This window comes from Talpa europaea (genome assembly GCF_964194135.1).
Source record: "Talpa europaea genome assembly, chromosome: X".
Taxonomy (NCBI): domain Eukaryota; kingdom Metazoa; phylum Chordata; class Mammalia; order Eulipotyphla; family Talpidae; genus Talpa; species Talpa europaea.
Window position 1 is genome coordinate 66345140 of NC_140081.1, and position 27795 is coordinate 66372934.

The 27795-nt window shown below is 34.9% G+C and overlaps 1 protein-coding gene across 1 annotated transcript; it reads left to right on the forward strand.

The window, feature by feature from the left end:
* Positions 1-1440: 1440 nt before the first annotated feature.
* Positions 1441-27795, forward strand: DNAAF6 (dynein axonemal assembly factor 6; the record flags this gene model as incomplete). The annotated part of the gene is made up of 6 exons (XM_084258397.1): positions 1441-1605; positions 5589-5661; positions 7532-7637; positions 10497-10593; positions 23197-23282; positions 27666-27795. The coding sequence occupies 6 exons, from the start codon at positions 1441-1443 to the stop codon at positions 27793-27795; spliced, it is 657 nt and encodes a 218-aa protein (XP_084114523.1).

The window sequence follows — 27795 nt, forward strand, 5'->3', positions numbered from 1 at the left end:
GTCCCTCTGCTTCCACCCTCACCCCCTTCCCTTCAGCCACAATTTTGCAGTAGGCGAAATAAGTCTGAAGGAGAAAATATTATTTATGCCCAAATCACTAATAATAGGCCTAATTTTACAGCCTTTTTAAAAAGTTATTCATTAAAGTGTGATACTGCTAAGATTTTTAAAGATCCTGAATTCCTGCTCCAAATATTACTGTCAAAATTATTTAAAAGACTGATGTCTGGATAGTAGGACTTCAAGTAGTTGTGATTTTATTATTTATATGTTTAATATATTACTTCCTAATGTTTCCACAATAGGTGTATCTATTATCATTATATAACCAGAAAAAAACCAATTCCTTTATTTTGTATGAACTTTCATTAAAGTCAGTGAACCAGCCCATTAGAGTTCTCAAGTGACAATATAATGCATAACATCATCAGGGTTAATTAAGAACTAAAATAAAGCAGACGGTATTGGGCAAGCCTAAGGTAAAAGTGTGCAATGAGTGAAGTTCCTTGAGACATACCCTCCAATAAGTATCCTTTGCATTTCAAAAAATGTAATATATAACCTAGACAGCATACATGAGAGAGGTTAGAAAAAAGGTCTTCTGCAAAAGTATGTTTCCAAACAATGATGTACATTCGAATGATACTGACAATCACTTTTTGTAGAGGTAGAACTTAAAAATCTGCTATTTGAACTAACCTCCCAAGTGATTCTTAAGCACACTAAAACTTGAAAACTACTGTAGTAGGTGTAAAATAAATGCTTGTTAGATTGAGGATGAAATTTTAATAAAGCAAGTTGAGTGTTTGAGTTGACTTGCTGCCCCCAGATCTCTGAGTTAGCAAAATACATACATCTGAAGGTATTTACAATGATTCTCAAGGAAGAGTAAGAGATATAGTTACCCTTCCAAGAGTTTGAGTTACACCATTTAGCTTTTATGAAACACGTTGGTACCTGTTTTCACTAACCAAAAGAAATCAAGAGGATTTTCTCCTTTATCACAAAAAGTGGAAAACAAACATAGTTCGCTGAATTGGTTTGCTACAAGCATTATGCAGGCAGCCCACACCCCCAAGCAGTGAGAGAGGCACAGCCAAACTCCTCCTTGGAGTTTGGTATAACTACTTTACACAGGTTGTACGTTTATAATAACTTCTACTTTTACTATGTGTTAGTACAACTTTAGGTTTTATGTGCTGTATGGTATGATCTTTGACAATGCTCAACAAAAAAAATTCCATGTAAATTAATGGGAATTGCTTCTTCACTTTCCACCATTTTGACCTATAAAAGATTTCATAGGAATACTCTATTTTCAGGTGGCAGTGGGAATTTGTAACAGAGTGATCTAAGAAAAGAAGGGAGACAACAGGAAAAAAATGCATGTCTTAGAATGGAAAAACTAAAATATGTCTTTCTGATCTTCTTTCTCAGAATATGGATTCTGAAAGCATGGATTCTGAAAATACAGAAACTGAAAATATGGAAACTGAAAATACTGAACCTGAAAACATGGAAGTTGAAACTGTTTCTTCAGTTTCTGCTCTACAAGCCCTTTCTAAGCTGCTTTATCCTGAAGAGGAGGATTTTGAGTTCGGACAGGTGGTCATATCCTTACAAATGAATTGTTCTGTTCACACGAAGTTGTGAAACTGTACTTGAACAACTTGTTCCAACCTTGCTGTGGGAGCAGGGTTGTGTCATCTGATACATTCACAGGAGGTTGCAGGGCTGATTATGCATGAGAGCATAACCTCTAGTACATTTCTAGCAAACATAATTATATTTTTTTCTAAACTACCTGAGCAGTGAATAGGAAAATAGTTCCGTAACTATGGTAGCAATAGCCGCATTTCAAAATGTTTGTCATTTATATTTATGACTAGAGAATGCTTGACAACCATTGCAAAGAGCTGTAGCTAGGATTTTAAGCATAGACAATATTTCTATAAAACAAATTACTCCGATTAGACAGTATTAATTAGACCCCCCAAATTCAGTTCCCTTAATTGTTTTTATTTGTCTGCACATGAAAGCAGAACAGAAAATATTTTGAACCAAATAATGGGACAAATTAGCTTCAACCTACTAAAATTGCTTCTGGGTACATGCTCAGATAGAGCATGGTGGAATCTAATTAGTTGAATAGCATTTGGGGTCAGGACCAGTAATCCAGGGAGGCTTGCAAACAGCAAGATGGCCTTTGTTTTGGATGGGAGAGTTCCCTGAAGTGACCTTCATCTATTCCATGGTCACTGCCAGTATTCCCAGAATAATCAAAATCCTTTCATGTAATCCCCTGCTCTCCAGTCTCTTATACCTTAGATGTAAGTGAATCTTGGCTATCAGACTACCTATGTAGAGGCAAACTAAATTTGGGAAAGAGATATTATCATGATCTAGTAAAATATATAGCTTTGATTTAAATTATTTTTTGTTATTATTATAACCAGTTTACCATGAACATACATATCAGTTGATCCTCCCATTTTGACAAGTACAACTTGAATCAGCAGCAAATTCAGATGGACATTGGGTTTCTACCCCACCCTCACTCTTACCTCTTGGAAGAGTTTGATGGAACAGGACAGAATCAAAATTTAAAATGGAAATAAAATCGGTAGAGAGGGAAATCTGAGTGAGCTTTGAGCCAGGACCAAAACTTAAAAATTTTAATGTGGTAAAATTATTAGTAGAGGCCAAGCAAATAAAGAAAAAAAATCAGTACATTAATAGGAGCTTTAAATACTTCCAACAAACACGATACCGGAAAAAATTCAGAAGCATTGTGTCAGTGAATTCGGGAAGTCAAGTTCATTTTTGCTACCTTTAACTGAAATAAAATGATAATTTTCAGGTGGCTACATCCTGGGAAACGTAGTGTATTTGAGAACTAGTGATCTTGAAAAAGAGAAGCGGAAGTTGTAACTGGAGCAGAGTCAAAGATTAGGATTTACCTGGTTACAAACCCTTTTCCTTTTGATGTTTGTCAATGGAGATATTTATTTGCATCTAAAGGTGTTTCTAGGGTAAAAATGAGTGCTTCTGAGAACAGAGAGCCTCGGATCATTTTACCAAATTGTACAATTTATAGAGGAAAATTACTGTAATAATGTATAATTCTGTATATCTGGGTTATAAGCAATTTTGAGATAATTGGTCATTCAGACACCACAGTACAGATATCATTAGAGGATGTAGAATTGGAGTATCAAAACAGTGGGAGAATAATTAATGTTACTAATGAACTATTAAATTTTCCAGGAGAGAAACAGCTTCCCATTTTTTAACGTGTATTAATCTTAGGAACTGTGGAATGATTACAGAGTAATGTGTTTTTAAACATATACTTTTTAAAAACAATATTTAAAACTGGTGCATACACATTGGTTCATTTATCCTGTCCCCACTGTGAATTGTTAAGAATCTGGAAGATTGGAAAGAGAGTATGTCTGTGTTTTTTAAATTCATAAGGGGATCTTAAAACCTGTGGGAAATAAGGTTTACCACTCATCACAGACATTGCAACAGGATGTTCTAACTCTTTTACATATTGCAAAGTGGCATGAATTGCAATGATAAATTGCTTAGGTAATTGAATGCGGATTCATGGTACAGCTCAAATGATATTGGTATAGAAAACAATTGCCAGATGGTTTTTAGTGTTTTTATTGTTCCGATCCATCTTTTCACTTGAAATTTTTATTTTCAATCATTTATTTTCATTAAGTTAATAAACTGAAACTTCCCTCTGTTCTAATACACTGATCCAATAGTTACTGTGCATGGAGAGTATATTTTGGTCAGGAATTTTCAAGGTTTTATTTCTACAGGTTTTAATTTTCCATAGAAAGAGGTATCTGACAAAACAATAGGCCCACGGGTTCCAAGAATTGCTTTCCCCTGCTTGACTATTAGTAGTCTGCTGATTAATAATTTAAGAAAAGCACACAAGTTTATAATGACCTTAGTGATTAAAAAATGCTGTAACACCTTCACCCCAGACACAGCAGTTTTGAAGAACCTTTGGAAAAAGAATAGTCATTGTCTCAGAAAAAGTTTAGATGTTACAGGTTAACTTCTGATTTATAGTTGTAGGAATAGTTTAGCATCACATAGATACAGGTGGGCTTTTCCACCAGCTTTCAAAGATAGACACTATTTCTCTTACCCAAACACGACACCCTAACTTTTGTATAAGTCTGAGTCCTGGAAGGTCAAGGGCAGGGTTCTGAGAAAGGAGAGCTAGAAGTGCTAGTTTGCCAAAATCCAAGGAGATAAGAATTTTTTTTTTATTTCCAACAGTAGAGTGAATTGGAGCTGTAGAGTCTGACATGAACAAGAACAATTAGTAAAAATTGGGATTTTCTTGAAATATTAAAGAACCCCTTAGAGGGCTCGCCACTATACTAATGGTGTCATATGTGTTATACTAGTTGAAAAAAGGAAGACTATTCTTATACAGGTGAGACAGGGGCAGTCCTGTCTTGATATTATGTCTGTGCGGAAGATGGTAAAATGAACTTGTATATGCATGAATGCGAAAGTGTATCAGCATGTTTTTGACACCATTAATTTGGGATTATTGATTAAATCCATGAGTTCAGTGTCATGAGGTGGTAGGACGGAGACAATTTTCATACAATGGAAAGAAGTAAAAGCTGTTATCAGGACTTCTGAATGAGTCATTTGATGTCTAAATACATAGACACTAGTGGTTTCTTTTAAAAAAAAAAAAGATTTATTTATGCATACAAGAACTGGGGTATAGGCCAAAGGTATCGGGGGTGAGAGGATTCACCAGAGACAGAGTAGGGAATAGAACAGGCAGACTGAAATACACTGCCGAGAGGGGCAGCAGGTTATTCAGGAGAGGTCTGTTGGGCCATGTGGGTAGCTCCCTGGCGGCCTGACCTCAAACTTGTGCTGCAGAGGCTGCGTATAGCTTCACAGTGCTGTGCTTAACCCCTTGCACCACCAGGGAGGCCCGGTTTCTTTTTATTTCTATAAAACTTTCCCATATTTCTATCTCCCATCTAACTATCACTAGACACTGCCAAAATGCAAAGATGTCAATGATCTTATACTAACACTTGGTTTTAGCCTTCAAGGAGATGAATGTGGTTCCTTCCCCTATCCCCAATGATACATGACTCACTGGGCTGGAATTGGGGATTTACTCTGATCAAAGATCAATTCTGCTAGTTATGATCATTCTGCTAGTCATGGTTCCAATAAACTAGAATAAATAATTTTGGATGTTCTCCTAGCATTTTGGCCTATACATTTCACAGAGTTGGACATTTTACAAATCTTTAAAAATATAAAAATGTAAAAGGCCCTAATTCTGCTAGTTATGATCAACTTAAACCAAATGCTATTAAACCAAATGCTTTGTAGAAGTACAAGGAAGACACATTCAAAATAATATTTAATATAATGTTATATAACAATGATGGATAATTAAACCGGAAAGTCCTATGAGCTTTTTAGATGGGAAACTTATCAAATTGAAAATATTACTGGTGATATAAGTCATACAAATACTAATTACAGAATGTTGAACTTTTTTTCTTCTCCTCCAGCCAAACTGTTCATCTGCCATCGGAGCAATGGGTCCTGGCAATATTGGGCCGCCAAAAACAGAAATGCTCAAAGGTAAGTTATTTAATAAAACATATAGATCTATACAATCAATATGTTTTCTTTGGAAACAAACCATAGGTAGAGTATAACTAAGACTAGCACTTATTAAAGCTCATCTTAATTGTGGAAATGATGGGCAATCATTTACATATAAAGATGCTGTTTTTACTCTACTGTTGCAGGTAAGTTGTTTCTCTAGTAATGGAAATGAATTTGCCTTGAATTGTTCACAGTTGGGAGTATATTTCCTGAGATAGAAGACCAAGAAAGTTATGTGTGGTTAGATAAGTTTTTATTATTGAGGGTCTAGTTACCAAGATGCTTAGCTTTTTCACCTTCTACCCTGCTATATTTGGCAATTTCATAGAATTCATTCAATAAATATTTAATGAGAGTCTATTATGCACCAGGCAATATAATCATCTCTGAGGCTATGACAGAAATCAAAAGAAAAAGGACCCTTGCCCCCATTGAACTAATAGTCTTTGGGATAATACAATAAAACAAGTAATTACATAAGTAATCTTACATTGAAATGCTTATGGGGTGACTTATAAAGTCATGGTTCCAATAAACTAGAATAAATAATTTTGGATGTTCTTCTAGCATTTTGGCCTATACATTTCACAGAGTTGGACATTTTATAAATCTTTAAAAATATAAAAATATAAAAGGCCCTAATTCTGCTAGTTATGATCAACTTACCAGAGGATGGGCAGAGAAAGGAAATGAAATAAGTTCCTTCATCAATTTAGCTCACTGTAAAAGATTTTATCTGGAAAAATGTATAAAATAATGACTAAAATGAGATCCAAGGGGGTGATTTTATAATTTCAGTTATTATTGCTCTATATACACAAGAGTCTATTTGCCTTATTCAAAAGATATTCCCTCCATGGAAGACAAGTTCAAATTTGGATATATTTCTATGCTGCCTGTATTTCTGATAATGTAGGCCTAATAATCTCTTAATTCTGAGAACAGTAAGTGATATGTCATATTCTATATACAAATCTATAATTAGGATTTCCAAGCCCATGCTAGATAGAAGCAGATAATTTCAAAAGAATTGGTAGAATTGAAAATCTGGCAATCAAGTGCATTTCTGGGGATGCTGAAATGGACTAAAAAAAATGTGGGTCTCTATCTACTTCTCCAATAGCTGGAACAAATATAAACTGGGTTTTTGAATACCTGGCTACTTTTAAGGATGACGTGTAGAATGGTCCTATATAAAGGACAAGTGATAGAGATTTTCTTTAAAGCTCATGTAATTAGTAGTATTCTTTAAAAATTATATCATGATTGCATGAAAAAATTATCAAAGTACTTTTATATAATAAAACACAATGTGAGATAAGATACTTCTATCTAGGTCAGATTCATTGCTTGATTTGCTCTTTTATATAAATATATTTTACCTATGACCTTATATGTTTCTGGAAAATATATAATAGTTCTTCACATATATATGTTGTATAGTACAATTTTCTGTATAATATATAATTTGACATTAAATATTTATACATTATGTCATCATATATGTGTGTGTATATATGTATATAAAGATAAGATGTACATCGGAATGCTAACATTATGTCCAAGCAGATGGATTATAGATTATTTATTTTCTTCTTTTTGCTTCTCTTTTCCTTATTTTCTGCAATTATTACTACAATTATACACTATCTTGGTTGTATAGCAATTTAAAAAATTTGAATCAGTTGTTACTAATTTAGCTTTTTTAGACCAAAACAATAGTGATTACAAATAGAAATATTTTACTTCAGTGATACCCAAACTGAGGAGGATAAAAGAGCAGGAGCAATTTTGAGGGAGAAAACAGGCACCAGCTTCAGCTTTATCTTCCTTTTCTTCACAGTCATCCCTCAAACAAGTGATGGAAATAGAGAGAACATCTGGAATGCCAATGAGGTTCCAGAAGGGGCAGAGCATGGTGACATGTGGGATGCTAGAGAAATACCAGAGTAAGTCAAATGAAGCCAGGAATGTGTTTAGGGATTTAAGTTAGATGTCTCATCTGATACCATTCTCTTTTTGACAAGATTCATAAAGTAACTTCTATCATACAAAAGATAAAAATACAGTGACACACAGAAGGCATGGGTAATTGATGATTTTTTTCCTTCTAGAGCTAAAAGAAATAATAAAACAAAACAGCTTCCCTTCAGTTATGATCTTACAAAAAGTGAAAAATACAGTCATTTCCATTATAAATTTATATTTAATGTCAGTTGTATAACGTGGAACTAACAATGGATAAAAAACCAGCCCATTCAACTATAAGCATTCATAAAAACTAAATTATTATATCATGTTTATGTGTCAAAGACCTGCCTGTACTAACTTAATATTCTACAGTCTTGGTAAAAGACTTTCTCCCTCCAATTATCAGCTATTACTTGGGAATTAATTTATTATTTCTTTTAGGATTATGTTTAGTACATTTTGCAAGCAGGGATGAAGCTTCACTTTGTAGCCTTTTTAACAGGAACTGTAAATACGAAATTTAGAATTAGCATCATAAAAAGCCTTTCTGATAATATAAATCATTTGTACTTTTAAGGTGTTACAGTATGTTTGCATATATAATTGAAATTAATGGTTAAATACACTGAACTTTGAATAATTTGTATTTCAAAATAAAATCTTGATTGAATAGCTTGAAAAACAAAGGCCATATTTACTAAATTATATTTTATAAATACTTAAAACCTTCTATGGCAAGTGATCTGACAACTTTTCTAATTCTGACTATAAAACTGTGTCCAAGGTTTTTTATTATTTAAAAAAACTCTATGTTTCTATCTCCTGCATCAGTTCTGAAAATAGAAGCAGTGGGAGACTGCAGATAATTAACTGAAAAAAGTATCCAGCTTTCAAATAAACAATGTCAAAAACCCATAAACCTCATAAAAAATCAAAGGGAATTTGAAAAACATTTTTTGTCTACAGCTTAAGAATGAAGAGAGTAAATCTCAGGTTATGTGTATATAGTGGCCACACATCCATATAAAAGGTCACAATTCAGTGAGTCATTTGTCATCTTGCCTAATGAATGTCAAATATCCACACGTGGCAAGCTCCAAATCTGAGTAAAATTTCACTTTTCATCCTGATGTTTTTGATGTTCTGTACAAAGAACTCCCTGAAAGCTTTAAATGAATAATAACTCTAGTCAGGATATGAAGAAAATTGCTTGATAAGATTTTCTAAATCTTTATTTTCTATCTTAGACCAATGCATTTCAAAATGTTCCAATGGGTAAAGAGGAAAATGGGTAAAGATTGTGAACCAGCAGCCACAAAAGCAGAATCACAAGTGGCCAAATAAAAAATAATAAGGGCCTAAGCGAAGTCATTGACCTTGAGGAAAAGTATGAGGGTCTTTTTTTTGTGGGACCCTCGCCGGCGGCCAGGGAATGAACGGGCATTGCAGAGGCTGCGAGCAGCCTTGCAGCCCAGCGCTCAACCGCTGCGCCACCAGGGGAGGCCCAAAAGTATGAGGGAATTTATTTGAGAGACTTTTGAAGAAAGTTTTGCTATTTGAGTAGATATAATGAATGAGAGGTAAATGTCAAAGATGATAAGGAGTTTACTAGCTTGGGTGACCGGGTGATGTGGCAGATAGATGAAAGAGAAACAGTGAATTTGCTTAGGGATATGTGGACAGTGCCTTTGGCACATCCCAGGCAAACATATATACCTGGCAGTTGGAATATTGCATCTGGAGATGAGGATAACAGTGAAACTAGAGCAAATCTATTTGGGAGTCACAGGCATATGGATGGGCAAAACCTTTCTATCTTATTTTAAACTGGTTTTACCTTTTAAATACCTGGTAGATGTTATAGTCTATTAAGAAAAAAATACCCCATATCAACTAGCTACTTATCATTAGTCCTGTTCAAATGCCCATTTTTTTCCTTGGGCATTCCTATTTGTAAATGGTCAGAAGTTCAATCTAGTCCTTTAGTCTTCTTATCCAAAGATTTACCATTTCTTCACTAAGGTTGAATTAAATGGAGAATATCATTTGTACACTTGTTTATTTCATCCCATCTAAAAAGATAGGGTATGTTATAACTGGGTACGTCTATAAATGATTCTATTCCTAGGGCCCCAGATTTCGAGGCGCGGAAAGATTTGTGAATTGCTCTGTGTGAAGTGAAGTACTAGAAAAATTTTTCAATGAGCTAAAAATTCTATAGGATTAGATTCTAACTACATTACCAGTGTTTCTATTGTAAATCCTAGAAGTAAAAAAAAAAAAAAAAAAAAAATAGCCATCATTTAGTTCAAATTCATCCCTTCTCATAAATTGTACAAATGTAGAAGCCAAGACTCCATGAGTATAATTTGACCAAGGTCACACAGTGAAATGACAGAAACAGTACTAAACCTATATTTTCTAACTCTGTGGCTTAAACTTGACAGAGGAGGATTTCTAGCCATCAAACCCTTGGTCATTAGCCCAGTGTTTTTCTGAGCCACTGTTTTCAGGAGAGGAGCTTCCTTTTTACTTTCAACTTTGCATCTTATTAGAAGTTCCCACCATCTATTTTATTTGTACAGCTCTAAAATAGTATTATTTTAGAAAAGGAGCATATATAATATAAATCCTGCTTTACAAAGTGAGATGTTTTTGATCGAATTTCTAGACTACTATTCATGTTCTGCTATGTGCCTGAAAAACTACAAGCACTTTATTTATTCCTTTCACTTTTTGTAATATCAGTAGCATGTCTTCATGAGTGCCTAGTCTTTTTGCTCTGTGATAGGCAATTGTTCTTTAATTTGAATCTATCAATGACTTTTTTTTTCCAGATACGAGATTGTATTCAAACAGCATGTGGGAACTGAAGATATATTCCTAGGATTATCAAGGAAAGACACATCAACAGCATGTTGTGAAGATCTAGTGGTAAGTTTCTCCCCCTCCTCCATTTCTGTATGAGCATTATAATTAAATTGATTATTGTATACATAATACCATAGGCAAGGCTGTAACTCTTTCAAAATAATGGTTGCTATGTTTCAGGTGCTAGGGAAATAATAGGATAGATAATTTAAAATCAGAAAATATATACGAAAGTTTACATGTGTTCATAAGATTTACTGATAAAGGCACTTTTGCAGTGAGTTGGTGGGGTAACAGACATCTGAAAGGTGTGATCTTAAACCTCTGACTCATGTGTTATTATGAACCAATGTTATCGCAATAAAAAATAAAAATCTTTTAAAAATAGATTTACTAATAAATGTAATAGAATCACATGATGTAATATACTATGTCCTATTAAAACTGCCCAATCTGCTTGGACCGAATTTTTTTATCCATTTCTGTCCCATGTATGCTATCTGATTGGTCATGAACTTCTGATGAGTTGACAACCCATCAGAATGAAATATTTTCTTCCCTGAATCTATCTTATCTCTTATGATTGCATTTCTTTTAATGACTCAGCTTCTATCGGGGGATATAAAATGGGACCTTTTCCTAATTTTTGTATCTGAATTTCTGATTTAAAACTCCAAAAATATGTTTTAAATGCTACTTTGCTCCCTTATCTGGATGACACTATAGCATATTGGAGAACATCTTTGCTAAGGTGTTTCTTTATAATAGCAACGTTAACATGGACGATACCACCTTACTTTTGTTTATTTGAGCCTCACAATGATCTTGTTGGAAAAAATACAAATCTAACCTAGAGTGGAATGCAACTCTTTGGCAACATACATGGGTAATTCTAGTGTTGGGAATTTAATTTTTCGGATCAGGGGTTATGCATCTGTCTTCTCCCTCCCTCTTTTACAAAACTCTATAATATGGTGTTCTGAGGTGTCCATAGGAGATGCTTGATATTTTTCTTTAAGTGAATGATAAATGGAATCTCTCTTTTGCATGCTTTCTCTCTCTCTCTCTTTTTTTAAAAATTTATTTATTTATTTATACAAGTAATGGGTACAGTCAGAAGCAGGGGAGGGCGAGAGAATTCACCAGACACAGAGCGGGGAGCAGAGCAGGCAGAAGGACCGAAGTACACTGCTGAGGGGAGCAGCGGGCGGCAGGAGAGGTCTGCGCGCCATGTGGGACCCTCCTCCGGTGGCCGGGGAGCATCCTGGATATCGAACCGGCGCTACAGAGGCTGCGGGCAGCTTCGCAACACAGTGCTCCACCGCTGCGCCACCGGGGAGGCCCTGCATGCTTTCTCTTATTAGCAAAATCTGAGACTTTCAATCGAATCAAGTAACATAATGGGAATAGTGACTTTAGGAACCTTTGGAGATTTTTCAAACTCTCTAATGAGTTAAGGTTTCAAGTGATCTTGAAGTAATTAGCTCCCAGGGTTTTACCAGTAATATTCAAATTCCTCTCTCTTAAATTACTGTAAAATTATGTTTTTGATGCCTAGTATTGAGGATTGTTCTAAACTCTGGAGAAATTCTGGACCCTACATAAATAAAACTGTTGTGAGCCTTTCCACTTCTCTCATGCAAAATGCTACTAGTTTTAATAATAAAGGTATCCTGAATGAAGGAATTTTTGAAACTAAATCATACTTCAATATATTTCTAAAACTCAACAAGTAAATACAGAAGACTTCACCCCTCCTAATGAATTCATAATCAATTGGGAAGACAAAACTAACATAAATGAACTCATTTATTATTCAACAAACTCAGAGTTTGCAATTTTAACTCTATCATAAGTTTAGAGGGTTTAGGTAAGACATTTGTTGGTGCTATAGCACTTCACCACCCGTATATAGCTTTTTTCTTTTTTTTCCTCCCCCATATGTTTAATCTTTAAATACTCAGCAAATACTACCACATAACAGATACTGTCCTAACTACTAGGGATACAAATGTAAATAACAGTTGCCTTCAAGGAATTTGCATTAAGGAGATAAACACCTAACAAGCCATGGTGGTTCAGTATGGTAAATACATATTTAGAGGCATATACCACATACATGGAGATGTAAGACAGAAAGAGGTCAAGTCTGTTTGGGAGGATGAAATTTCTATAGTAGAAGACATTTCATGAAGAGCTTTCTAGGTAGAGGTAGGAACACATAAAAAGGTATCCAGGCATGAAATAACATGATCTATTTGAGTAAGCAGTGAATATAACAAGAATAAAGAATAATTGTGGACAGTGGTATACTGATAAGCTGAGTCTGGGTCTCAAAAGAGGCAAAAGTGCTTTGATTGATAGCTTGACCTTTCTCCTGTACTCATATTAATGATGATCTCCACCATCATTGTTTAACCCCTCTCGTAAAACTCTGAGTAAATAGGCTGTTGACCCGATCACAAGTATTGCTTGCTCAAATGTATAAGCTTATTATTCCTGGAGATATTAAGGCATTTCCTTAAAATCTAACACATCATCAAGTTGTGAGTGTGCTATTTATTGAATAACAAAAGAAAACAGCACATTAAATGTATACATTGATTTTATGATGCATCCTAATATTAGAAACATTAAATGGAGAAATTGCACTTTAGAATTGGTGTAAAATTTTATTTAGGTCCTGGACTTGGCCTATATGTAACAATCCAACCCAGAGACTTTGAGAATATCTCTGCTTACACTAAGGAAGACAACAGGAGCACAATCTGTTTAGGTAGAAGGAGTGATTTGGGGATTAAAAGTTCACAAGGGGGGCTCCCCTGGGGCGCAGCGGTTCAGCGCTGGGGTGCGAGGCTGCGGGGTGCGAGGCTGCCGGCAGCCTCTGCAGCGCCAGTTCGATCCCTGGCCACCGGCGAGGGTCCCACAAAAAAAAAAAAAAAAAAAAAGTTCACAAGGATCACAAGTTCAAAAGTTACCCTTCCTAGATTCCAAATAAGAAATCAAGATTTATGAGTCCTAAATCAAAGCACTGCCCTAAACAAAATTCTGAGTTAGGAGTATTTATGTCTTCAGCAAATCTTCCATTCTTTCTTTCTAATCCCCACCACACAAAGTGTTCCATTATCCAAATTCTGTTTATCATCTTCCTACTCTCTGTTGCTCTACTCCCGAGTTTGTAGCTATCAAGCTTCCCTTACCTTAACCTACATTTAGGCATTTTGTTTTTTTAATAAAAATGATATATATTTAAGGCATACAACATGATGATTTGATATACATATGCATGTGAAATGATTCCTATACTCAAGCTAATGAACGCATCATTTCCTCACATAGTTACCATTTGTGTGTGTGTGTGGGGGGGTGAAATCTACCCACTTAGTGAGTCCCAGTATACAGTGGAGTCTTATTAACTATAGTCGTCATATTGAACATTAGTTTTAGAGCTAGAGCTAGGGCAGTGGTTTGTAGGTCTGTTTTGTTTTATTTGGGTTTGAACTGCCAGCTTTTTTCTTCAAACAAAATTCCATGAGATAGTCCAACATATAAAACACCTGAAAGTTCCACTACCTTGGTGAAAAGGGTACTATCATCCATGAGACAACTCCTAGGGGAAAAATTGGGGTTCCTTGGAACACAGTTTGAAAGGTACTGATCTAGACTTTTATCCTTGTATTACAGTTCAGAAAATAAGGTCAAGCTTACAAGGTATGAAATACTCATATAAATTAATGGAAGAATAATGAGACATTTGAAGGCTTTTTCTTCCTAGTTGACAGATATATATTCTTTAAACCTCTTGAATGAAATGTCCTGTGTTATTTTATTTTATTTTACTACGTTTTATTTTCCCTTTCATCCTCTATACTTTCTATCTCTCCCACAAGGTTCCCACTATAATGGATTTGATATATATCCTGGACTATAGATCCTTGAATACATATTTATCATTGTTTGCTACTTTTTTAATTTAACAAGCACTTACTGTGCAATTATTATAGACCAGATACTTGATATACAGTGACAACAAAATAGATAATTTTCTCCTCTCAAGGAGTTCATTATCAAGAGATCAAGCAGCCCATAAGCATAGCACAAATTTTTATAGATCCATTCAATAAAGAAACTATGAGCCCAAATGGGTATAATTTATTACTTACAGACATCATAAGCGAGAACAGCTTGATGCCAGCTTCTGGTGTCCCTTTACCCGCAGGACAATATCAAATTAGAGGGGCCAGATGCGTGAGCACTGGGGTACTTTGTTGCTGAAGAGCCAACTCTCGACTGCAGCCAAGCTGTTTTGTAACCTGCATCTATACCCAAGGAGAGGGAGGTGGAAATGCCTATCCCTTATTGGAAACAAGGAGAAGCATGAGAAACTGCCTCCCACAAATAGGGAGCCTCTCATGAGGGTGAAAAACAGATAAGAAACAGATTTGACGCATCTCTTCACAAGACTATCTTCCTGTGTTCTAGGAGGAACACAGGATGTTCTGCCAAGACTTGGGGCAGACTGTAGTTCAGCCTTGCCTACGTGGCCTATGTGGATAGTGCAAGGTTGCTGGCATGCTATAAATGGAGCCATTCCCCTACATTTATAGGCTATGAATAAAAGTTTTTTATCTTGAATGTTTTCACTTAACATAAAATAATGATCATAGCAAACAATTTATATAACCTTCCTACGTGCCAGGCATTTCTCTAAGAACTTTGCAGATAGTAACGCATTAACCCCCAAACTGACCTTATAAAATAAGTGCTATTATCCCTATTTTTCAAATGAGGTTACTGAAGCACAAAGAAGTTAAGTAACTTGCTTAAGGTCACATATTTAGAATCTGGCAAAACTATAATTGAACCTAGGCATTTTGTACATAATGGAATTTGTGCAAAGTAATATGGATGCAAAAACTGAGATGTTCGAAGAAATTTCACAGTACAGGTGACATTTGACCTGGACATTTGAAAATCAAAATAGTTTGTCAGGGGTGGAAAAGCTGTTTAAGCAGAGTGAACAGCAGAAGCAAAAGCATAGTGATATGAATGTATAATAGGTGTTTTCAGAACCACTTGTGATATTCTTGGAATCCCACAATGCACTAGAATGGAGCAAGAAAAGGTGAAATAGGCATATTTGAGCTAATTGTAAAAGTCCTTGAATGCCATACCATTCACTATGAACTGAATTGTGTCCCTCCCCAAAGTTCTTATGTTGAAACCCTTCCCCTCCAAGTGATAGTATTTGGAGATGGGACCTTTGGGAGGTAATTAGGTTTAGATGAGGTCACAAGGGTGGGGTCTTCATGATGATATTAGTGCCCTTATAAGAAGAGATACCAGAGAGTTTGCTCTGTCCGCTCACTCTGCCATGTGAATGCACAGTGAGAGGGCAGATGTTTACAAATTGGGAAGAGAACTCTCACCAGAAACTTAGCATACTGACATGTCTGGCATATTCAGACTTCCAACCTATAGCATTTTGTTTTGGCAGCCCAAGCAAACTAAGATACCATGACACTTGAACTTTATTTTATAGGCATTAGAGTTATTGGGCACTAATAATAATAAATAATTAGGTGTGTATTTCAGAACAACTTTAGTGGCTGATTATAATGGAAGATTTTTGGAGAGAATGGTGGTTGGAGGAATAATGAAGTCATTTACAACCCTCGTGAAGAGTAATTCAGAAACAACTCACTAATTTTTCCTCTTGAGGAAATTAAAATTGTGTACTAAAATGATTCCAGAGGAGGGACAAGAGAAGGGACAAATTAAGCAGAATATACACATTAATATCATAAGACAAAAGATTCAGTGAGGAATCCTTAGCAGATAAACTTGAATCCTCCTTGAAACATGAATCAGACTTCTTTGGAAATCATTTCAATGACTACCTGGAAAATAAACATGGAAATCTTGTCAAAAGTGTTCACTTGGCTGTTAGAAATACAAATCTTTGTGGAACTCAAAGACATGAACTGGGGATGTTGATTTTCAGAGTTTGTGTTTGTTCTGAGGGGGCTAGAATATACTTGAGTGGAGTACTGGCTTGTTTTGCATCAGGCTTGGAATGAAATAGAATTGACTTTAGGTGCCATGTGTATATTTGGATAAGGAGAAATATTGAGAGGAATTCTAGGAAACTTGCAGAAATGGGACTAACTGGGCCAAAGTAAGTGGCCCTTGGGCCCTTGGGATGACACCATTTAAGAAGACTGTAAGGGAATCAGCGTGTTCACACAGAGAGATTATAAGTTCTCACTGCAGTTCCAGATCAGGTATTGAAAAACAAGAGGAACTGGATCAATGATGAGGTTGGGATTGTGACAGAGCTTCAGAGATACAAACAATGTTAGGTGGAAACAAAAAGCTGTCATAGAAGTAAGATAGGAAAGGAAGACAATCTGCCTATACCTGAGAAACAATACTGATTGATGTACCTGATCTCTCCACTTCAGGGAGAGAGGAAAAAGGAACTCTAGGTTATCGGTGATATGTATGGCTGTACCCTAGTTTCTCCCATAGGACTATTTGTGACAGGAAGAGGGATGGTAGTGGGGAAGTAGGTCAGTAGATTCCCATTTTCTCCCATGGGTGTTACACAGCAGACTATTTCTAAAATCCAAAAATGATTGGGGCTAGGGTTATTGACATTCTGCCATATAGCCCAACATTTGTCTAGGAGAAGGGAAAAAGAGCCTGCCGATATCTTGGTATGCTTTTTTGAGCTGCAATGGATACGTGATTATTTGGGGACTTCTACTTTAATGGCTCTATATTTATAAGGTACTTCATGATGTGACCTAAACAACAAGCCATTAAATCTCTCTCTTTTTTTTTTTATCATCACCTCCTCACTGGGATATAAGTCTTACTGCATCTGTAAATCTCAACTGAGAAAGGGTGAGAGTCAGGGATGAGCTAGGAGTCGGTCACCATCTGGCAGACATAGCCAGGAGTCACATTTTTACCACAGGTATTCATCTCAGAAAGGTATCAATCATTCTGAACAAAGTGTCTACCCATACTTGGAGAATTTTTTTGTTTCTTAAACAGTCTGCTTTTCTAATCCTGATTTCTCTCTTAAGGTTAAATTAATCATATTTGTTTGCTTATAGAGAATAAAGAGTCTTGGCTATTTGATAGTGGAATGGATTCCCTTTTCCATTTTAAATTCTAGAGTATAGACGTCTTTTTTTGTTATGTTATGTTGGATTTTGTTAACTCTTGATTGCTTATATATCAGACTGTGTAGCAGAGAAAAGGATATTTAAGCTATAATGCAATTCTTTATTATCCACTCCAGGCAACACAGTAAACCTTTAATTAAATTACAAATAGTTCTCTCAGTAATATACATACATTTATAGTTAATATCATAATATTCTTTATAATGATGGCAGTGGGATGAACACCTTCTTAAAGGCTAATCTAATTCTATAGACTTAATGTTTCTGATCTACAAAATTTATATACATATACAATTTTAAATAATATCACCATTAGTAGAATTAAAAATAAAAAGTCCCCCATAATGAGATCGATATATACATAGAGATAGAGGTGGGGTGGAGTTTTAGATGTGTTTAGACAGGGATGAAATAAGGGGAAAATATGTCTTATACAAATCACTTGGTAATCAAAATAAATAATTTCACATTTTGATGGTGTCATTTTGAGGAAGTTTCATCAAAATATCTAAATCACGTTGTCTAGAATGCTTGAAATGAAACTAGCAAAATTTTCTGAATCCATGAAAGTAGATTCACAGATTGGCCTTAGAAAATACCAATATTTAAGGAATGGATAAAGAAAGAGGAACTGAGAAAGAATATTTAGAGATGGGAGAAAACCATAATATCAATAGTATCTACTGCTATAGAGAAGTAAAGTCAGATTAGGATACAGAAAGAACTTTTGGAATTGTCAATTAAGAAGTCTTTGGTGACCTTTGGAAGAGGAATTTTAATGGCCTGGCAGGAGTCAGCAACTGGGTAGAAGAAAGCCAGGAAGTGAAAAAGAGAAGACAGGAAACATGGATTGTTTCTTGGGGAAGTTTAACAGTGAAGGGGAGGAGTGGGAGGAGATGGTTGTTGAGGGGCAGAATTTAGGGATTTGGGGTGCGGGGGTGGGATAGGAGAGACATAAGAATGCTTTTCATTTGATGACAAAGATCCATTAATTTAGTCATGTCAGCAAAACACAAATATTACTGCCCTCATGAAGCATGCTTTCTAGTGTGAGAGATAAATGAATATATAAATTTGATTGTACACTGGAAGATGACAAATCAAAGGGAATGAAGACTATAAAAGGAAAAAGAGCAAGGAGAATAACAAGGAATACTGCTATTGGCATTGGCTGTGTTTTTGAATAATGGTCAGAGAAGGCTTCAGTGAGAAGGAAATATTGTCAAAAACTTGAAGGAAATGAGAAAATAAGGCTAGGATATTGGAAGGTTACTTAAGTAGATATTTAAATTTAAGACAAAAGTTAATGTGAGAAATGTCAGTAGAGAACAACTTACTATTCTTAGGGTGGGAGTATGACCCAGGAATTGGTAGATGATTACGATATGGTGGTGCAGTGTGAAACCTTGAGACTTTTTTTGCTAGCTGGAGGAAAGGGTCAGGTCTCGTGGTATTAGGGGGACTGGGAAAACAAAACAAGTACCACTGAGAATACTGTAAGGGAAGCAGTGTCACCAGGGGAGATCCAGATTTCAGTTAGACCAAGAGGTTGAAGAGAATGTTTATTAAGAGACTTTAGAGATAATATGATGAACTCTGTGTTCCAGAGTGTTCCTAATGAAAGGATTCATGAGATGCTAAGAGGGTAGGAAATGGAAACAAAATAGGAGATATGAAGATCCAGATGGTACTTATTAGGTGATAAAAAAGGTCGTGGGAGTCTGAAGCCTCTTGTGTTTACCGACAAATAGAAATAAAAGTACAGTGAATTTCATTCTGGTACTCTCAAGACAGCTAGTGGTGGTGAGGCTGTGAGTGAGTGCAAGTGCCCATAGTGGTCCGGAGGTCCTCCGGATGACTTATGGCTCAAGAATGAACTGAGCTTACTCTTGGTTCCCGTGAGAAAAGTCATGGTTCTATGATCTTGTAAGGCTGACTTGGCAATGTAGTACCGGAATGTTTGAAAATGGTAACATTGTAGAAAATTTATACATTTCTTTAAATAGATATCTATTAGTTTGGGGCCTTAGTTTTGGAGAACACATACCTCTGTGTTATTCTTTTCAGAGGCAAATATTTACATAATTTCAAAGTAGGGATCCAACACCTTTTTTTTTTTTTTAATTTTCCTACAAAATATTCTTGCCCTTGAGAGTTTTTACAAAATATTTAGTGTGGCTGCAGTGGTAAAAATATCTCACATGTGTTTCCATAGTCAAACAATAGGAAATTAAAGCACTGAAGTAATTCAGAATGAGAATTACCCAAACTTTTCTGTAAATCAAAATTTCCTAATGTTGTTTCAAATGGAAACTCAAATAGTCATAACTTTTTTGCTAAGAATCAAATATATTGGGGATGGTTGCTGCATCTCTGTGTAAGAAAAATATGTTTACAATATCTATAACCCATAAATTAAATAAGACTATCTTCTAAAGTGTTAGCCCAAATCCTTCTATATATCTTAAGCTTCAAATGGAAGCTCAAATAGTCTTAACTTCCTTTCTAAGAATCAAATATATTAGGGTTAGTGGCTGTTTTTCTGTCAAATAAAAATATTTTCACAATATCTAGAACGCATAAGTTAAATAAGAATATTTTCCAAAGTACCAGCCTAAACCTTTCTGTATATCTTAAGCTTCACTGAAATTTCAGTAAATAGCATAGGCTGACCAAGTAACATGGCCATGCTATTTGGCCTTTCCATTTCAGATTTCAAGCATATTATAATATGACCACAAACACTTGTCTGAGGATCTTAAGAGTTTGTATTAATCACTGAACAGATTATAGGAATATGATCTTTATTTAAATCTATCACAAGAACAAGAGGAAATTTAAAGTTCATTTTGGCAAGCCCATGTTCATGATGCTGCCCCGCCCCCCAATCCCACAAAGGCCTTGGTATGTTAATTCAGCTCTGTTACAAAACATAGAGGAAAGTATATGAAAGGCCATGAAAATAATCTGTAAACAATGTGACCTGCCTTTCCTTACCTTCAGGAAAGCTTCAAAGTGAATTAGTTCCCAGAGAGACTATGGGAATACTTTTGACTACCTGCCTGAAGATAAGCTGAAAGTAGGAAGACAGGATCTCACAAACTTTAAATTAGTGAACTTTTCCCTATTATTTTCTATTCACAAGGTCAGAAGTCCGGGTTTGAACTTAAGTTAGTGACAGGTACTGTGGTAGCCAGCCTCCAAGATGGCCCCCAATGATTCTCACCTTCTGATAGTCTTCCCTTTATGTAGTCCCCTCTCATAATGAGTAGGGCTGCCTTGTACAACCAATAGGATACTACTTAAGTGAAAGGGTATAAATTTAAAGACTGTTTTTTCCAAAAGATATTGCTTCTGCCTTGCTTTTTGGGATGATTTGTTCTGGGGAGAAGTCCTTGTGTCCTAAGCTCTATGGAACAGTCTTCATGTGGTGAAGCACTTAGGCCTCCTATCAAAAGCCATGTGAGCAAGCCATCTGGGATCATATCCTCTAGTCCCAGTAATGCTTTCAGATTTCTGTAGCCCCAGTCAATATCTTGACTACAACCTCATGATAAGACCCTACGCCAGAACTACCTAGCTAAGCTACTTCCCCAGTTCCTAACTTGGGGAAATTAAAATTGTGTACTAAAATGATTTCAGAGGTGGGACAAGAGAAGGGACAAATTAAGCAGAATGTACACATTAATATCATAAGATAAAAGATTCAATGAGATTATTAGTCCTAATTATGTGGTAATAAACGTTTATTACAGCTTCAAGTCAGAAATTAAGGGTGGAGGTATATGTGGTTTTTGGTTTAGCACTAATAACTAATAACAAATAACTAAAAAGTGACAGAACCAGAATTCAAACTCAAGTTTGACTACAAAAGTTGAGTTCCCAGTTTTATCCTTTGTGAAGAAAGGAATACCAATTCCTTTATTTGGTCAGTGAGATACTGTATTTACTAATGTCGGGACAGTTAGGTCTTAGGTACTATGAGTTACTAGTCAATTAATAGCCATGTTTGTTTTCCAGGTATTCACTGAAATGATTTCCAAAGAAGTCTGATTCATGTTTTAAGGAGGAGTTTTTCTGCTAAGGGTTCCTCATTGAATCTTTTGTCTTATGATATTAATGTGTACATTCTGCTTAATTTGTCCTTTCTCTTGTCCCTCCTCTGGAATCATTTTAGTACACAATTTTAATTTCCTCAAGAGGGAAAATTAGTGAGTTGTTTCTTAATTACTCTTCACTAGGGTTGTAAATGACTTCAAGAACCAATTTGAAGTTCTATGCAAAAATTGTATCTAAATTTCATGTCATAATTTTTCTTCTTCCTCAAATGTCATTTCAACCCTGGGGAAATCATCTTTTACCTTGAAAGAGCTAAACATTTCAGACTAAAGTAACAAATATTTATATCCCACAGTCCAGGTGACATGAGTCATACTGCAACTAAAGAACATCTCAACTCGACTATCAGATTGAATGTTATTATAGTAAAAATGAGACTTTGTCTACTAGAATGTTCACTTACCTACAATTACCTTTTGAAGGACTGTTCTACTTATCTTACCTAAAGCATCTCTGATTATGCATATATGAATTTTCAAAATATAAATTAGGTGGTAGTACTTTGATTAAAATGTTAAGCCTAGCGGCCTCCCTGGTGGCATAAAGGTTAAGTCTCAGCACCACCATGCTTTTGTTTTATAGTTGAACAATATTCTACTCTATGAATATGCCACATTTTGTTCATTCATTTATCCACTGATGCCTATTTGGGTTGTCTGTACCTTTTGGTCATTGATGCTATGAACAAAAACATTATATATGTATTTTTGTTTGAACGTTTGTTTTTGATGATCTTGGGTATATATTCAGTATTTTAGGGTCATGTGGGAATTGAGTTTTTTAAATGAAATATAACTAAACCAATAAATAGTCCCATCTGAGGTGTAAGGGGTTATGTTATTTCTCTTTCGTTATGTCTGCAACTTTTCTAGACTTCTACACTTCTCTAGGAAATGTAGTATGGGAGTTTATATCAGGAAACTGCAAGATGCAATCATTAACCTGCACCTACCACCAGAGCTATTTTTTATACAAAGTGTCCACTAACGTAAAGGCAGTTAAAGCTCCCCAACTCTATCATATACACCCATATGTACCTTCAGAAAAGGAAGGTTGCAGGTGAGTAACCGAAGTGTTTCTGTATAGCTGCAGAGTCAGATAGACCTTGGTCAAAATAAAGATGGTTGCCCTTGGCTGCTCACTAAGGATCTCTGTGTCTCAGATTTTCTATCAGCAAAATGGGAGTAATAGTCCTTGCTTCTCAAAATTGTTATGAGAAAAAGACACAGGCTGGCACATTGCTAGCTGGCACTTAATAAATATTTGTTCTTATTTCTCCACATATTCTTATACTCTTCAAATTAACTGTTCTTTGAGATAACAGCATTTCTCTTCTCAATTTCTCTTTCAGGTTAAAATTAAGCTGCCAAATACAAACCCTTCTGAAATTAAAATTGATATCCAGGAGACGATCCTTGACCTTCGTACTCCAAATAAGTGAGTAAAAATTAGAGCTAGAGTAGTGTATTAAAATATTTTTTATTAATAAATTTTATTTTTATATTCCCCATACAATTACAATCCCCCCATTCTGACCCCAATCCCTCCCCTCCCGCCCCCACCCCCCATATTAAAATATTAATGAACTCTTTAATCAATATTCTTTTTAAAAGTATACATAGTTATTTTCATCACCCCTAAATCTGAAAAAAGGTTAAAAAAATCATTTAACCATTCATATATTTGATCTACATAATAGAAATACATTTGGAAATACCTGGATTCTTTTCTACTTTGCATCCATCCTTTTGAGTGGGTTGGTACCACCAAAATACAGTCCTTGACATTTAGATAGAGTTTGCTTATCTGTCAAATAGTTAGGGGTAAAAATGCCTCATGTCTTGTATGTCATTTTTTCATTTAGTAATGGCTTAAAGAAGCAATATCTTTAATTTTTTGGATATTGTGGGTCTCTGAGGTTAAATTTGATTACAGTTACCTAAAAAATCAACAAAAAATTCTTGTCATCAATTACTTAAAAAAATTCTAAGCTAATTTATCACTCGATCCTCAGGTTGTGTGAATACATTATGAAAATAATATAGATTATCAGGGAATAAGTTAAACATTTTGATATTTTCCAACATAGCTTGAACAAGACATGTTCCCAAGATATAACATGTACAAAAAAATTCTTATATAAGGTATTTATGACAAAACCTGGAAAAATCAGCTCTGTATCTCAAAACTAACTGTATAAAGAGGGAATCAATCAAACCTGGTATGTGCTAGACAAAATATCTCAATATATCACTGTTTTGTTCACTTTTCATCTGGATATATAGCACTTTGGGTGCTATATAATCACTTTGGGTGATTGCTGTGGTTCTTTCTCTGTAACTCATAAACATTTCAAACTGGGTGTGGGGATCAGTCACCTGCTAGCACATTCTCTTCCTTCCATTGTCAGTAACTATAATTCTCTTTTGTTAATCTTCAGGCTTCAAGAAAATAAAAGGTAGATCCCTCTACCTTTTACACAGAAGTAAAAGACTTCTATGTAAACAATTCAATGTACACACATAGCTTCACCTGAATTTCTACAGTAGATGCAGTTAACCCAAAATCATCTATGGATGAATATATATAAAACATTTTATCATTATTTATATAATTTCAAAAATGTATTCTCATAAAAAATCATCTCATGTTAGAAAAATTACATTCACCATTCCTACCATTCACCTCAAGGATTATTAGAATTTGTCCATTGCATATTATATACACATTCCATGCAACCTTTGCAAGGAAAGTTGGTTAAATAAACAGTCAATCTTCCATGATATTTGTGCATTTGTTAAAAGCACACATATATCTACACACCATAGAGTTAATTTCCGTTTTCCTAGCTGTTCTCACTGTTTTCATCAATCTTTAGGCAGCTGCTCTGCCTATGCTGTCATTCCTGATAGCTATCAGAACACACTAAATGAAAGGCTTACACAGAGATACATTTCCATATAGAATGTGGGCTGCTCTAGGTGATGGTGATTGGGATCATATTATACTTATATATTAAATGTTAAGTGCACAGAGGTACTGTCTCTTCAGAAAAATTAAGATAGAAGAAGATACAATTAAGATACGTATCATTTTTCCTAAGTACTAGAGCATTCTTTGGAAGCATGCTACTGTCTGAATATTACCAGAAATGTGTGTTTGAGTTTATTGATATTCAAACCTCCTTTCTTAGTTTGTAACACTATGTTTGCCCATCCAAGGAAAATGAGCAGACATTCTGTTCATGTATGTATACGGCAGAACAAATGAATTCATTTTAACTGAATTGACTGTAATACTAGTCAAATAATAGTCAACTGCATTAGAATTAGCAATAAAGCCAAGATATTTAGCATTAAACAACCAAAAGAAATAAGTCAGTTTACCAGATAGCTCATTTTTTCCCAAGTAGTTATTTTGGCATGTAGATTCCCAGTGTGGAGTTGATAGAAAGGAAAGATGGGGAAAACTGGATCATTTCCCAGAATCTCTTGACTTTTACTTTCATATAGGGTTTCATTAGTGAATTCAAGACTATCATAAATGAATTCCTATATTGTTAAGAGACAAATACAACTTATTTTTTGGTTGAGCGCTGCTTTAGATTGTTCACACCTTTTCTGTGCTCCTTTAATTCAGATTGAGAATTGACTTGATATTTAAAGGTATTGGTACCTTTAAAAAAAGTATTCCAAATAGAATAGTGAATTACATCTCAGTAGCTATTTCTGCACTTTCTTTGAAAATAGTCAATATATCTCCAATAGGAAACCTCAAGAAGGTCACATCTGTTTTTAATTCAGATATATAAATCAAATAATTTATTAACTACATAAAATAAAACTGCATTATGTGAGGATGCACAGGCCAAGGTTGTCCTTCATTGAAAATTCTTAAGAGCAACATCAACTAAAACTATCTCAGCTTATAAGTCTGCAAACTGGAGTTCACTGTAAAGATAACATTTGTTTTTCTTTTCATGTATGACTGCATTTATATAATTTCTAACAAAAATTAACACTAGATAAACATTTGACCAGCGTCTAAACTGTAACTTCTTAAAAAGCAAATATTTTATCAATGTAAAGGCAAAGGGATTAGGTTTATAATGTTTATTCATATTTTATATTACTAATCTACAGTAGTCATTCAAATATCATTTTGTGGTGTATTTTTTTTTGCTTTCCACTCATTTATTTATTCACTAAACAAACATTGTAAAGTCTTCTGGACACTGGGGTAACACCAAAATAAAATACAGTCCTTCCTTCAATGAACCGTACAAGGATAAAGTATTTGTAGAATTTTATTTTGTCTAATTCTAAATCTTTATTCAGATATCAGATAGTAAAACAAGACTAAAATACTTCCCTTCTCCTAAGAGCCTACATAAGTTTAAGTTTCAGTTCATATTGTTCAAAATTTTAGTATGTGAAACCATACTACTGAGGACAAGACAGAAATGCAGGGATAGATGGATCATTCTAATGGCCACTAACTGTCTCTTTTGAATTTATTTCTCTCTGGACAGAGAAGTGCCCATTATCATTGGAACTCCTTCTTCAGCTGATTTATAGTTGTCTTTTAGTGAGATGAATCTACTACCACTGAGCTTTGCTTTCTTTTTAAAGTGAATATGTTATCATTTGTAGAATAAGGGATAAAGGAAATGTAACTCTAGCACAATGTATATTGTAAACAATGTTGAAAAGATGTACTCTAAGCATTTTTTTGCACCAACTTTTTAAAAAGATGCCAAATATTACAAGCTACACTGAGCTACAGTGCAATTTCATTACTTCAGGTGGCGGGAACTGTTTCTCCTACCCTAAATATCTGTAATGGTACAAGTCATGGAAAATTTCTCATATAGCTTCCAGAGAAGTGTGATAAATACTTTTAATGAGCTCTGTTTACTCATTTACAAATGAGTATAGAAGCAATTGATTTTCAAGGGATTTGTTTTCAAATACTTTTCTTTATACAAGTATTCAATAAATACCTCTCAGAATACCAGATTCCCTTACTGATTTGAATCTTACTCCTACTAAAAGAGCTTTTCTGTCCATTTTTATAGACACTCAAAACGTTCTTTACCAAGAATGTGAGGTAACAAGTGTTTCACGCATTTAATTTTCTTCTGATATCAGCATGTGCTGACCCCGTGCATAATTCAGATTCATTTCACTCTGACAGAATTATGGATGTGCCATCCCAGGAATGCATTTAAAGCATACAGCTATCCAGCAACTGAGCCATAAACTGCAAAATAAATGCAGCTATCTCTCACAGGGAGGATTTGTCAATGTATAGTAGAAAGATTGGGAGGCAAGCAGAGAGAAGCACTTTCATTGATCTCGTATTGAAATCATCCTAAGACTGAGTTTCAATACCAACACCTATAGTAGAGATTCAGCATCAAGTTGTATTAGGAAAATTACAATAGAACCATTCCAATTTTCAGATTTTTATCGGTCAGTCACATTCCATGTACACGTAAATATGGTTGGCAACAGATAGATCCAACCAACTTAAAGCTACAAGTTTAATTTTGATGTCTGAGACTATGTTTAGATAATGCAGAATGAGGTCAATTTAGAAAAGGATTTTTTTGCTTGGATTTTAAGGCCAAAAAGCTGGTAAACTACTCATGTTCTTAGGCATATTTTTAAGCCAATATTTATAATGCCTAAATATTGTTTTGTTTTGTTGCTTACTATCATTGTGATGGTATATTTTGCTTTCTGTATCCTTATTAAAAATATCCTCCTGATAATCACTCTAGGAAGCCAATTCTAGGTATTTATTTATTTATTTTAGGAAGCTGATGGTAACCCTTCCCCATCCTGTGGAATGCAACAATGCCAAAGCTTTCTACATTCGAGAGACTGAGACTCTTGAAGTTACCATGACTATGAAAAGAGAATTGGATTTTGTGAATTTCTTCTGA